This window comes from Oryctolagus cuniculus, chromosome 2 (genome assembly GCF_051225735.1).
Source record: "Oryctolagus cuniculus isolate XC-2025 breed Fujian yellow rabbit chromosome 2, ASM5122573v1, whole genome shotgun sequence".
NCBI classification, from domain to species: Eukaryota; Metazoa; Chordata; class Mammalia; order Lagomorpha; family Leporidae; genus Oryctolagus; species Oryctolagus cuniculus.
In genome coordinates, this window is record NC_142868.1 from 114,300,181 (window position 1) to 114,315,083 (window position 14,903).

General features: G+C 47.4%; 1 protein-coding gene across 1 annotated transcript; it reads right to left on the bottom strand.

Annotated features, from left to right (window-relative positions):
• Positions 1–4,014: 4,014 nt before the first annotated feature.
• Positions 4,015–13,549, bottom strand: LIPT1 (lipoyltransferase 1). The gene is made up of 2 exons (XM_002709986.6): positions 12,117–13,549; positions 4,015–5,191 (listed from the first exon to the last, which is right to left on the bottom strand). The coding sequence occupies exon 2, from the start codon at positions 5,186–5,188 to the stop codon at positions 4,067–4,069; it is 1,122 nt and encodes a 373-aa protein (XP_002710032.3). The 5' UTR covers positions 5,189–5,191; positions 12,117–13,549; the 3' UTR covers positions 4,015–4,066.
• Positions 13,550–14,903: the final 1,354 nt, after the last annotated feature.

The window sequence follows — 14,903 nt, forward strand, 5'->3', positions numbered from 1 at the left end:
TTAAACATTTCATCAGTTTTTCTCTTACTTTTTGGCAAATAATTGCACAAACAGTAAGTGGGTATCAAGAAGATATTAATCTTGACCCTGAAAAGGGAAAATTATCCTGGATTAGAGTGCTCTTAAGAGACAGATGGGAGGCAGATGTTGTGGCTTAGTGGGTTAAACCACTGCTTGGATGTCCATATCCCACACCAGAGTGGCAGCCCGAGTCCTAGCTGCTCTGCTTCCCATCCATCCTGCTAATCATCTTGGGAGGCAGCAGGTGATAGCCCAAGTGCTTAGGTTCCTGCCACCCATGTAGGATACCCCTGTGGAGTTACAGGCTCCTGGCTTTGGCTTCTCCCAGCCATGGCTGTTGAAAGCATTTGGAGAGTTAAACGAGTAGGTGGAAGATCCCTCTCTATTTTTTCTCTCTCTCGTGCCTGTTCAAATAGATAAAAAAATAAACATTTTTAAAAGGTGGACATTGGGAGTCCAATAACCAGACCAAAACACCACAACATTAATTTTATGATTAAATTAACTGTCGTTGGCAGAATCGCCAGTGTTCAGTTGTCTGATATGGATGACTCCATTCAATTTGAACCTGACTCTAGACAGGCACATCGACTCAGTTATGCAGATGCATTTTGCCCCTCATTCCCTTTGGCAAACCCTTGAAGCTCAGAATCCACTGGATTAATCCATCCAGATGCTGGTAGAGCGACTAGGGACAAAGATTAGGACTCATGGAGACGGTCAGGAAGAGGGAAAGCATCCTGGCGGCAGGGGGCAGCCCACAAGCTTAAAGAACAAAGCCAAAGTCCCTAAGGGAAAGCTGAAGTACCAGTTTTGCAGAGAGTATTCAACAGTGTGGTGGACCAAAGCCAGGTAAAGGCCACTGGAACAAGGTTAGACAGGGGTCCTGGGCAGCCTGGGACACTGGGTTTATGTTTAGTCTTTGTGTCCAACAGGTATTTGAATTGGCATTCAAAGACAGGAAGGGCTTCCAGGAAATTTCCTGATGTTTTTCTTTGATATTTTCAAGTTCAGTTGCTGATAAGGCTGAATCTGAAAAATAGACCCAACTAGTTTTTCTAAGATTATCTGGAAATTAAGGGTGTCTGGAGAACTCTTGGACAAGTTTTTTGGTTTTTTTTTTTTTTTTTTGGTTGCTTTAAGATTATTTTATTTGAAAGAGTTAAAGTGAGAGAAGGGAAGACTGAGAGAGGAGAGAGATCTTCCATCTGCTGGTTCACTCCCCAGAGGGCCATAACAACCAGGGCTGGACCAGGCTGAAGCCAGGAGACCCACTGGGTCTCATGTAGGTGCAGGGGTCCTAGCAGGGGGCCACCCTCTGCTGCTTTCCCAGGTACATTAGCAGGGAGCTGTATCGCAGTGGAGCAGCTGGGACTCAGACTGATGCCCATATGGGATGCTGGCTCTGCAGATGGCAGCCTAACCTGCTGCCCTATGGCTCCAGCCCCAATTGGACAAGTGTTTAACTCCATCAAAAGTTCCCTTCTGCACAGTTCCCCAGCCTGTCTTGCCAGTACCCATTGCCAGGTGGAGTGGCTTTTCATTCAGGGGACAACTGTGGTAGACCTCTTTATCTTTTTCCTGTTAAAAATAACAATTTGATTTATAAGCCATTTGAATCTGTCACTATAGAGAGTAATTCACAGCCCTGTGAAATCAACTTTTATCCAACTTCTTTAAAAATCCTAGCTAAGAGATAGTGGCGTTTAAGAAAGTGAGTCTGTGTACTATCCATTATTTTAGATATTTGCAATTTTATCTCCAGATCAAATTAAAGTACCAGAAGGCTACCAAGTACAAGTTTAAATATATCAAGAGATGTGCAAGAATTACGTGGATATTTAAAAGCTTTATGAAAAGATGTAAAGGCAAACCAGAGCAACTGGAAAGACAAATTATATCCTGAAAGGGAAAAGTTAGTTTCAGTTCTCCCTAAATTAACTTACAAATCAGATGACAAAGGAGACCTAACACTAGACTTACCTGGCCCACTATAAAGAAAAAGCTACAATATATATATATAATACACACACACACTCATGAACATCCAGTGACTAGTGTAATATCTGGCATATAGAAGCCACTCTGAAATAAACATAGTGAATGAATGAACTGTAGAGACAGGAAATGGTCAAGAATGATATTTTTTGTTTTTACTTATTTGCGAGACAGAGCTGCTGCCTACTGGTTCAGTACCCAAATGCCCGCAACAGCTCTCCACTGGGGCCAAAGCCAAACTGAGAACTCAATCCAGGTCTCCTACAAGGTGGCAGGGACCCAACTACCTGAGCCATCCCAGGATGCGCATAGCAGGAAGGTGAAATTGGGAGCAGAGCTGGGACTTGAACCCAGATACTCTAATAAAGGATGCAGGCGTCTTCATCACTAAGCCAAACACCTGTTCCTCTTACAAGTTTTTGCAATGAAGAGATGGAGAGAAAGGGTCTTAAGCAGGAGAGTTCTGAGACCGAGATGTATGTTCACTAACTATGGTTAATGATACAGTAAAAAGGAACAGAGGGGAAAATGTGATACACAAAATACAAATTGATAGTGCAAGTCCAAACACAAGCAGGAGAGAACAGAATCCAGCGTACAATTAGGACAGCATTAAGGAAAGAAGGTACTTCTGAGACTGCATGAGAAATGTTGAAGTAGAAAGCATGGAGGCCACAGGGACTCTTACTGCATGCAACTCTCAAATTAGGAATGAAAGTTTAGGACAAGGTGAGATTCGTGGAAATCTGAGTGGGAGACCGGTGGAAACAATAATCCCTCTTAAGAAAGAGGGAGTGTACCAGAGACAAACCGAATGACACTAACAGCAAGAAGATATGAAATTGGACTAACATGTGTGATTACATAATCCCCACGCCCCCCAGCATTGCTTGACATTTAGGTACAGGTGTTTGGATTCAGCAAATGTGGCTGTGAGTAGGAGGTGAAGGGAGAGAAGTAAAAGAATACAGGTAAGAAAGTACAGTATTCTTGCAGTAATTCTGATTGGAATATGAAGGGAAGTGAAGCAAGAGTTAGGGCTCTTCTTTAATCTTACAGAGCAGTAGGTTTCGTTTAGTGGGAGAATGAAGACAATGAAACCTACTTAGTCCCCAATATTTGCAGATTCAGTCAACGAGGGATAAAAAATATTGGGGGGAGGGAATGCATCCCTACTGAACTTGTCTAGGCATTTGTCCTTGTCATTATGCTCTAAACAATACAGTATAACAGCTATCTACCTAGCTTTTACATTGCATTCTAGAGATGATTTACAATATATGGGAAGATACGCATAAAGGATATATGCCATCACCATGCCATTTTTTGAGACAGAGAGAAAGGTCTTCCTTCCGTTGGTTCACTCCCCAGATAACTGCTACGGCCGACTCTGCACCGGTCCAAAGCCAGAAGCCAGGTGCTTCTTCCTGGTTTCCCATGTGGGTGCAGGGGCCCAAGCACTTGGGCCAAACTCCACTGCACTCCCGGGCCACAGCAGAGAGCTGGACTGAAAGAGGAGCAACCAGGACTAGAACCTGGCGCCCATATGGGATGCTGGTGCCGCAGGCGAAGGATTAACCAAGTGAGCCATGGCACCGGCCTCACCATGCCATTTCTTTAAGGAACTCAGTCATCCACAAATTTTGGTATCCTTCAGGTGTGCTGGAACCAATCTTTCATGGATACTGAGGGTCAACTGTGTAACTAAAAGGGAGAATTTTAGAGTTTAAGAAAAATAGAAGCCTGGGTTATAATCCTTAGAAATAAAAAAGCAAAAAACAAATTCAGAGTTCAGAGTGTCTAACATGGTTCCCATCTCGAGGTCAATAAATGAGGAAGAAGCTTGAATATAAATATGTGCCAGGTATTAAATCAGTGAAGAAAGAAAGAGTATTCTAGAAGACGGTAGGAAATGGACAAGGATTGGTGATCATTTCAAATGGGAGTTACTGGGAGAGTAAGCACTCTCTCGTTTTTCAAAGCAGACACAAAACATGCATTGGGAATTTTTATTTTCTCATTGAAATGGTATTAAGAAATGTAGGAATCACATTATTCCTTTAATTTTTTCACAGAGCATATTCCATTTACTGTGCAGTTCATGGTCTTCTGGACATGTTCTAAGTAATATATTTGTTAGCATGGTAGTTTCAATTGGGCAAAACTTGCTGCCAATAAAATTTGAATTTAATTTGTCACATATTTCCAGTGGCAACCAATGATCAGGTGCTTCAATACTGCAGATTTCAATTCTGCCATTCTTTATGTCTATGAATACTTTAATTTCTAGGTGTGAGTGTTTATACAACACATTAAAGGAAGTGTTTATACTAAACTTTGGAGTTTTGCCATATATCCATTCCCAAGTTTGTAGCTCTTTGGCTTTGCTATTTATTCCAGGAAACAGTGTCTCGTCTGCTGGGTTTATTAGGGTAATGTGATTATCAAGTTGATGGTAGGCAGCATACTCTGCAGCAATGGCATTCATCACCACTTCACAGGTCAGAGTTGGATCTTTTTCAAAAAGATTCTTTACCACGGAAGGTATGCTAGTGGTGGCATTGGTCTTGATCCCCTGGTAAGGGCTCTTCAGCAAAGAAGATAAGGCGGTCCTATCAGTACAACATAATAAAGTGCAATGGTGATAGGCAGTCACCCGGCCGATCTTAGAGGCTGTTCCTGAGATTTTAAACTGTCCATCGAGTAAAAGGTCAAACCTTTTGGTAGCCTGCACATCCAGCTGGGGTTGGATGGCATTCAGAGCTCTCACAACCAATGTCAGATTTTTCATTCTATCATACCTGTTTTTGGTTGTAAAGAAAGTCAAGTTGATATTACCCATATCATGGTAGACTGCTCCTCCTCCACTTCTTCTCCGAGCCAGTTTTATACCTCCTTCTCTCATCAGATTCAGATTACATTCCTGCCAAGGATTCTGATGCCTACCAATTACAACAGAGGGAGAATTTCTCCAAAAGAAAAGAATCGGCTTGCCTTCTAGATTCACATGGTCATGGATCCAGTCTTCCACAGCCAGATTTTGATAAACGTCATTGGAAACTGACTGTAAAATGAGTCCACTTTTTACTGTGGTTTTAAAGCCAGCTACTGGGACCTTGTGGTTACAAAGTAACTGGAGGCAATTCTTCATTGAAAATGGAGTCCGCATGCTCTGAAAAATGGAATACAAACCAGTAAATTCAAGGAAAATTAAATTCTCTTTTCTCACTATCAATTATTGGTTATTTATTCCAAACACACCTAATTCTCTGAAGTATCCAGTTCAGTTGCTTCTCATGCCTTTTAGCTTTATTCTTAGTCCTCTGCAACTCTACAACACAGTACTGAAAGTACTATTTGATCCCTCTTTCTTGTAATATTTAGAAGGCAGAGACGGAGATAGAACTCTTCTATTTGCTGGTCCACTCCCAAATGCCAGTGACAGCCAGGGTGGGCCAAGCTAAAGACCGGAGCCCAGAACTCTGTCTGGATCGCCCCTGTGGGTAGCAGAAAACCAAGTCTTGAACCATCACCTGCTGCCTCCCAGGGTGGCTATCAGCAGATGCTGGATCAGAAGTGGAGTAGCCAAGACTCCAGGCTCGACACTCCAATGTGAGATGTGGCCATCCCAAGTGGGGACTTGTCTATTGTGCCAAACACCATTCCCTTCTCTCCCTCCCTCCCTCTCTCCCCCCTCACCCTGGTTCAGATCCTTGTTATCTTCAGCCTTGACAACTGCATTAGTCTACTAGCTGCTCTCCCTACTTCTAGTCTATCCTTTCTCTAACATGTTGTCAACCTGCAGCAGCAGGCTTATTTAATGGCCGACTTAACACTTTCCTGCTTAAAACATTTGTGAAGGTAATAGCTACTGTTCAGTCCTGGCGCTGCGGCTTGATAGGCTAATCCTCCACCTGCGGCGCCGGCACTCTGGGTTCTAGTCCCGGTCGCCCCTCCTCCGGTCCAGCTCTCTGCTGTGGCCCGGGAGTGCAGTGGAGGATGGCCCAAGTGCTTGGGCCCTGCACCCCATGGGAGACCAGGAGAAGCACCTGGCTCCTGGCTTCGGATCAGCGCAGTGCGCCGGCCGCAGCACACCGGCCACAGTGGCCATTGGAGGGTGAACCAACAGTAAAGGAAGACCTTTCTCCCTGTCTCTCTCTCTCCCACTGTCCCCTCTGCCTGTAAAAAAAAAAAAAAAAAGTAAATAGAGCAAACTCCAAATAATTTCAGTTGACATAGTTTTCAAGCAGTAAGTCTACAGCATATACATTATGTACTAAATCTCAGAGCTGAGAAAATTTATTATTATTATTGTTACTTTTGAGAGGCACAGAGAGAGAGAGAGAGAGAGAGAGAGAGAGAGAGCTTCCATTCACTAGTTCATTTTCCAAATGCCTGCGATGGCTGAAGCCAGAGCTGGGTACCAGAAACTCAATTCTTGAGCCAACATTGCTTCCTCTCAGGGTGCACATTATCAGGAAGCCAGAGTCAGGAGTGGGAGCCAGGTGTCGAACCCAGAAAGTCTGATGTGAGCCGTAAGCATCTTGGCTGGCATCTTAACTACTAGGCCAAATGCCTGCTCCAAATCTTTTTTTTTTTTTTTTTTTTTTGACAGGCAGAGTGGACAGTGAGAGAGACAGAGAGAAAGGTCTTCCTTTTGCCGTTGGTTTACCCTCCAATGGCCAGCGCACTGCAGCTGGCGCACTGCGCTGATCCGAAGCCAGGAGCCAGGTGCTTCTCCTGGTCTCCCATGTGGGTGCAGGGCCCAAGCACTTGGGCCATCCTCCACTGCACTCCCGGGCCACAGCAGAGAGCTGGCCTGGAAGAGGGGCAACCGGGACAGAATCCAGCACCCTGACCGGGACTAGAACCTGGTGTGCCGGTGCCGCAAGGCAGAGGATTAGCCTAGTGAGCCGCAGCGCCGGCCTGCTCCAAATCATTTTAAAGTATTTCTTTATTCGAGAGGTAGAAGCAGGGGTTCGGGGAGGGCTAGCTCCCATTTGTTGGTTCACTTTCCAAGTGCCTGCATAGGCATAGGCTCAGGCTGGGCCAGGGCCAAAACTGTGAATGCAACCCAGGTCTCCTATGGGGGTGAAGGCAACCTCATTACTTGAGGCATCACCGCTGCCTCCCAGGAGGCAGGACTGCACTGGCAGGAAGCTGGAGTCAGAAGCTGAAGTCAGGAGTCAAACCCAGATACTCTGATGTGGGATGCAAGCATCGTGACTAAATGCCCACTCCATCAAACCTAAGCAAATTATTTTGAATTCACAAGTAATACAAGTTCATTGAGAAAAATGAGAAGATACTGATAAGTAAAATACAGAAAATAAAAGAATCCATAATCGCACCACCTGGAGAGGATCAAAATTTAACATTTTAGTATATACCCACTTTATTTCAGGCCATATGTGTGTGTATACGCATGCACGCACACACATACACACAGAGGTTATTCCAGGCAAAGGCAAGAGTCATCCAATAGTAAGGCATCTTCTAGGGACACCTTCCTAAGGGACAGAGTTATATTATCAGTCTTCTAACTCCACTGAAGCCTCTGGCTACACCATCCCAGGAAGTCCCTGCATCCAGATTGCATTTCTTTGGTAAGTCTCATCATTCTTGGTTCTATTTGAATTCCTCCAACAAATATTTAAGGAATGCCTACTAGGCACAAAGCAGGAAGGGGACAGAGGAGAGGACAAGAAAATTTCTTCTAATCTGTAACATTTGGACTGAACAGTAGCTATTACCTTCACAAATGTTTTAAGCAGGAAAGTGTTAAGTCGGCCATTAAATAAGCCTGCTGCTGCAGGTTGACAACATGTTAGAGAAAGGATAGACTAGAAGTAGGGAGAGCAGCTAGTAGACTAATGCAGTTGTCAAGGCTGAAGATAACAAGGATCTGAACCAGGGTGAGGGGGGAGAGAGGGAGGGAGGGAGGGAGAGAAGGGAATGGTGTTTGGCACAATAGACAAGTCCCCACTTGGGATGGCCACATCTCATATTGGAGTGTCGAGCTGGAGTCTTGGCTACTCCACTTCTGATCCAGCATCTGCTGATAGCCACCCTGGGAGGCAGCAGGTGATGGTTCAAGACTTGGTTTTCTGCTACCCACAGGGGCGATCCAGACAGAGTTCTGGGCTCCGGTCTTTAGCTTGGCCCACCCTGGCTGTCACTGGCATTTGGGAGTGGACCAGCAAATAGAAGAGTTCTATCTCCGTCTCTGCTTTCTAAATATTACAAGAAAGAGGGATCAAAGTGCCTTCAAGAAAAGAAGGTCAAAAAAAGAAAAAGAAAAAGAAAAAGAGACAGAACTCATACAAAGAATTTGATCCCAGTCGCTCTAGTATATATGACTGCAAGAATTGGGGAGTTGCAAGGGATAAAGAGATAGAAGAGGTCAGATTAAGATAAGCCTTAAAATCCTTGTGGAAACAATAATCCTTGAGAAATAATTGAACTTCACCCACAGAAGCATGAGGGAGGCATATGGTACTGTGGAAGCTTCAAGGAAACAAGAGGGGCAACAGAGCCAAATGCTGAAAACAGATCAAATACGATAAGGAGTGGAAAGATCTATTAGCATGAACAGCATCAAGGTTATTCGTGATCTTGGCCAAAACCAGATGTGCTGTGGCAAATGGGAAGCCCACAGTGGAGAGCGAGTGTATCCTAGCTGTGAGGTGGGAAATCTAGGGCAGTAGTCAGCAGTGGTATGTGCAGTTAGGAGAAGACTTACGACATAAGAGACCCGAGTATGTTTAGATCCCGGTAGGAGAGATGGAAGATGAGAGGACAACCTTGGTGGAGGCAGGTCTCTGAAAAAGTGATGGTGTTGGAATCCAAAGTGCAGATAGGGAGGCAGCCTCTGCCCGCACCAAGGAGTCTTTCACTGGGATCCAAGGGAGCAACAGTAACAAAGAGGAGTGGTAGATGCTACTAAGCTGGATGGTGTTTATAATGGAGACCCTCAAAGACCTTGTGCACATTCTTCCCTAAGGCTAAGGCTCTCACACTAGTCTGCGAATGCAGCCTGTAGCAGGATAGCAAATTACTGAAGAGCTTAAAATTTTAATCCTGGCTCTGCCACTTAGCACTAAATAACCTTAGGCAAGTGATTAACTTCTACTTGCTTTAAATGCCTCAGACTTCACAGAATGCTTGAGAATTAAATGTGTTAAAATGCACAGAGTTAGCCAGTACTGTGGTGCAGAGGGTTAACACCCTGGCCTGAAGCGCCAGCATCCCATATGGGTACTGGTTCGAGTCCCGGCTGCTCCACTTCCCATCCAGCTCTTTGCTATGGTCTGGGAAAGCAGTAGAAGATGGCCCAAGTCCTTGGGCCCCTGTGCTGCATCGGAGACCCAGAAGAAGCTCCTGGCTCCTGGCTTTGGATCGGCGCAGCTCTGGCCATTGCGGCCAATTGGGGAGCGAACCATTGGATAGAAGACTTCTCTCTCTCTCTGACTCTCCTCTCTCTGTAACTCTTTCAAATAAATCTTTAAAAAATCAAAATAAAATGCACAAAGTATCCATGTCTGGCAAACATGAAATACACTATGTTAACTGTCATTATATTATATTATAGGCTTCCTCCCTTCTCATCTTCATTCTGATCATACTGTTCCTGTCGTATAACAAGCTTTTCCTCAAGTGTACAAGAATTCCTAAGACACATCAAATTGACATCTGCCTTGACAAATTAACTGCAGTTCACAATATATTAGCCAAAAACATGATCTTGTTGGGGTTCCAGGATTAATTCAATTCATGCATTGTGGATCACATATTAATCTAATTCATGTCTTTTTTTTTTTTTTTTTGACAGGCAGAGTTAGACAGTGAGAGAGAGAGACAGAGAGAAAGGTCTTTCTTTTCTGTTTGTTCACCCCCGCCCCCCCAATGGCCACTACGGCCGGTGCTGCGCCGATCCGAAGCCAGGAGCCAGGTGCTTCCTCCTGGTCTCCCATGCGGGTGCAGGGCCCAAGCACTTGGGCCATCCTCCACTGCCTTCCCAGGCCACAGCAGAGAGCTGGACTGGAAGAGGAACAACTGGGACAGAATCTGGGGCCCCAACCGGGACTAGAACCTGGGGTGCTGGTGCCACAGGCGGAGGATTAGCCAAGTGAGCCGCGGCACCGGCCGTAATTCATGTCTTTTAATAGTGCTCAAAATATCTCTATTCATTTAGGTATTATGTGTACAGTGTGAATGAGACAACAGAGGAATGAATTTAACAAACTGTGCATCTATTACCTGACAGGCATTGTTCTTGGCACTTGGTACTCATCACTGGGTCAATTAAAAGTGAAAATAAAAAGCAGAGGAGGGAAAGGGCGAGGACTGGAAATGTGTACTCTGAAGGAACTGGGTTGGAGTTCTGAGTAGGGTTGTTATACAACGGCCCTCATTAAAAAGCTGACAGGGGAGCAACCATGGAGGAGTTAGAGGGAGTACCTATTATTGGCCCAGCAGTTTTCAAGGCAACTGAACATGTGAACCCATAAATAGGCCTGGGGATGTAACATTTTAACTGAGCCCTGAAGAATTAGAAAGGGTCACACAAAAAAGTAAGAAAAAGTACAAAGGGGTTGCTCCACAAACTCTGAATGCAATTTTCCAAGAGAACTACGGACTACCAGCCAGATACTCAGATCAGCCTGCGCAGCTACTGGCTGCGGGAATACCGATAAACCAATTTGTCCCAAACGTACCTGGTGAACATACAATCAGAACAAAAGGGTTAAGTTCTACTCTTTCAATATCTGATTGGAGGGGACCAGAGGAGATCATGTCCACACCCGGGTCTGGAGAGTTAAACCAAGATATCTGTTTCCTTAGATTTTTCTGGGATGGGTACACCTTTCCTTCTCTCCTTTTTTTTTTTTTTTTTTAAGATTTGTTTATTTATTTGAAAGGCAGAGTTACAGAGAGCAGAGGAGACACAGAGAAAGAGGTCTTCCATCGCTGGTTTACTCCCCTGATAGCCACAATGGCCAGGGCTGGGCCAGGCTCAAGCCAGGGGCTTCACCCGGGGTTTTCCACGTGGATGGCAGAGGCTTGGACACTCGGGCCATGTTCCACTTCTTTTCCCAGGCCATCAGCAGGGCGCTGGATCAGAACCAGTGCCCACATGGGATGCCGGCATCGAAGGCAGCCGCTTTACTCCCTATGCCAAAACGCTGGCCCCAACACGGCCTTTCTTTAGCTGTTGGGATCTAGTCAAGCCTTCGAATGCCTGGTAATACTTTGTTTGAAGCCATTTTGCATATCTCTGCTTTCCCTATACTCTGTTTTGTTTTTACAGTTTTCTCTTTGAGGGGTTGATTTTATTTATTTGAGAGAGGGAGGGAGAGCCAGCGACAGCGCTCTCTTCCACTGGCTGGGTCACCCCCTAAAGTCTGGCAATGACCAGGCTGGGCAGTCAGGAACCCACCTGCTGACTCCCAAGGTGGGCACTGGCAGGAAGCTGGAGTCAGGGGGGCGCCGAACGGGGGAATGGATCCCAGGTACCCCAATAACGGACGTGGGGGTCTTACCGGCCATGGCACCTTAATCGCTAGGCCAAACGCCAGACCCCCTAGGAAGGCATTCTTATTGCTGTGTTCTTGGGGACACTTCGCTACCGCTTCGCACTGCCAAACACGCTTTTCTATCACCAAACAGCAAAGCACAGTGCTATCTATGTTTCTAGGCAGGCCAAGCTGCTTCACAAAGACCCCATGATTTTGCTGCGTCTCTGAGAATTCACAACCTATCCGGCATCTCATCCCGGGAGTGCGCCTGTTTTACTGCGCCTCTAGGCTCTCTGCGGGCGTGCACGCAGCTAGCAGCTAGCACGTTTTACGCTGTAGACCCTCCTTAACTGGATTTAGGATCAACCATTCCTAACAGGGAAAATCAGGTCGTTCCAAGCGCGGAGGGCAAACCACAGACCCCCGAGCTCACGCTGCGGCGAGCCTCGGGCGGCCAGCACGCGGGACCCACCCTCAAGGTCTCCGGGTCCGTGCCTCCGGCGGGAGGAAACCCGCGCACGCACCCGGGGCCCAGGTCTCCCGCCAAAGCCCGGGAGATCTGCTTCCGGTTTCACTTACCGGCTGCTTCCGGTCGCGTCCCGGGCTTCTTGTGTGTTCTCACGGGTTATTGCGGGACGAGGACGCGTCTGACTGCGAGCTCCCGGCGTCCCAGTCGGGCCCGGCCTGGGTCTCCTGTCGGCTCCGCCCAGGGGCGGAGTCTAGCCTGGGCCCGCCCCCCGAGGGCCCGCCCCACCGCTCGCAAGGCCTGACTGCCGGAAGTGCCGGCGGAAGCGGGGCTGTCCCCGGAGCGCGCCCGTGCTCCCTTTGGCTTTCCGGGGTCTTGGGGCCCGGGGCTCCCGTAGGGCTTCCAAGGGCACTTGTGGGAGGGCCAAGCCCACCCAGGGACGCAGGACACATGGGAATAAAATACAAAAGTCACAAATCCCCAGTTCAAATGAGAGTTCTGTGCGTGACGGCTCGGAGTTAACCGCCAGCCGGAGGCGAAGGTGGGAGAAGCCGGTGTTGTGTGGTGTGGTGGAGCGAGCTCAGGGGGAGGCGCCGGAAACCCAGGGCCGTCGGGCAGGGGTCTCTCACCCCATCCCGAGCACTGACCCTGCAGGTATCGCCCTGGTCTTTCATATCGCCTTCCCACTGTCCAGACGGCAGGTTAACTCCCCTTGACAGGTGAAGAAGCTCACTCATATCGGCTTGGGAAGAAATTGCATTTGGAGGAATAAACGTAGGCATTCGCAATATAGAGATAGCAATAAGTAGGATGGAGTGGAGCGGAAAACGCACCCCGAGGCTAGTGATTTTTTGCTTAAGGTTTATTTTATTTATTTCACAGATGGAGTTAGAGAGAGGTAAATAGAATGAATCTTCCATCCGCTGGTTCACTTCCCAAATGGCCATAACGGCCGGAGCTGAACCATCCGAAGCCAGGAGCCAGGAGCTTCTTCCGGGTCTCCCACGCGGATGCAGGGGCCCAAGGACTTGAGCGCACTAGCAGGGAGCCGAGCCGGATGGGAAGTGCAGCAGGCGGGACTCACAGGGGGTGTCGACGCTGCAGGCTGGGGCTTTAACCCACTGCGCCACAGCGCCATCCCCTAGCGATCTTTGTTTAGGGTGTCCCTCATACCATTTGGCAGGAAATCCCCCCAGCTGCTAAGGTAGCATGGTCATAGTTTCAACTCACTATTGCATGCCTTAACAAACTGCCACCAACATTAGTGGCTTACAAGGACTTATGGTCTCTAGCAATCATGTGGCAGGTTGGGTGATTCCTCTGCTGGTATCACCAGAGCTTCTCCCCGGGCTTCCCTAGGCCAGGGCTGGCTGCACTGGGCTGGTTGGGCAGAGCCTTAGCAGCAGCCCTTCAGCTGCATTGTTTGCCAAAGCAACAACAAAGCCAGCCCAGAGAGAAGGGGTCGGGTAATGGGCCCATAGAGTTTAGTAAACCTTCTTTTTCAGTGACAGTGGAACACAAGTCTTGCCTCTTGGAGTAAGAAGTGATCAAGGTTCACCACTTGGTGGTGCCAATACTGCATCTGACCAGGGTGTCCTATAGAGCTACGGTGAAGACCCAGTGACCCCTCATTTATCATTACACCTGTGAACAGTCACCCAGAGTCGGTCTTGCATCATGCACGTGGGATTAGTGTCCAGAATTTAATTCCCATAGGCATTTTCCTATTTGAAATAACCACGTAATACTGTTACTCTGCTTATATCCCTGCGAAATGCCATTTCTTTGGAAATCAAGATGGCTCTCCCCCGCCCCGTACCCGGCCCCTATTGTCTTCTGAGGTGGTGTTAAGGGTCCCCTGCCTTTCTCCCTCCTCTAAGGCTTCTGTCCCTTGGTTATTCTTACTCCCTCTCCTACCTCTTCGCCTCTCTGTGACACTCAGACACGCGTACCCTGTCTCATCTCAACAGTCCTCACTTCTTCCACCTTCATCCTTCCACTCCCTTCAAAGCAGAGCTGCTTCTACTTCCCCACTTCCAAATCTGCTCTAAAATGGCTTTTGCCTCACTGTCCCAGCGGAAGTGCTTCTGACCCAGGTCACTGGTGACATCGTGTTGGCAGATCCAACGGACTTTCACTGTTCTTCATCTAACCTCTCGGCTCACGGCCTCTACCTGGCAAGACTCCTGTGGGTGACCTTGACGTTCACCTGCCCCGGTTTTTCTCCAGCCCCATTGCCAAATCCTCAGCGCTCAGCTGTTCCTGTTCTCATCAGCTGCTAACCGTTTCGGTTTTTATCTCACACTGTGTGTTCTCCTTAAACAATCTCCCTCATTCCTATGGCTTTATAAATACCACATCTGAATACAACTTCACATTTTTTTTTTTTTTTGACAGGCAGAGTTAGTGAGAGAGAGAGACAGAGAGAAAGGTCTTCCTTCCATTGGTTCACCCCCCAAATGGCCACCACGGCCGGCACTGCACGGATCCGAAGCCAGGAGCCAGGTGCTTCCTCCTAGTCTCCCATGTGGGTGCAGGGTCCAAGCACTTGGGCCATCCTCCACTGCCTTCTCAGGCCACACCAGAGAGCTGGACTGGAAGAGGAGCAGCCGGGACTATAACCCGGCACCCAAATGGGATGCCGGCGCTGCAGGCGGAGGATTAACCAACTGAGCCACCATGCAGGCCCCCCAAAATATTTTTTAGTTCATATATATAACTACTTTAGAAACCTAGGATGTCCGAAATCCGTGCACCTGAATTCTCTCTTCCCCTCAGGGGATTTTCGTGTGTTGCCCTTTCTTGCTAGAAACCCTTTCTTCTTCCTTACTTTCCACTTCCCAACCATCACCACATCTGCCAAGTTCTCCTGGACTCTTGTCATAATCTACTTGGACAAG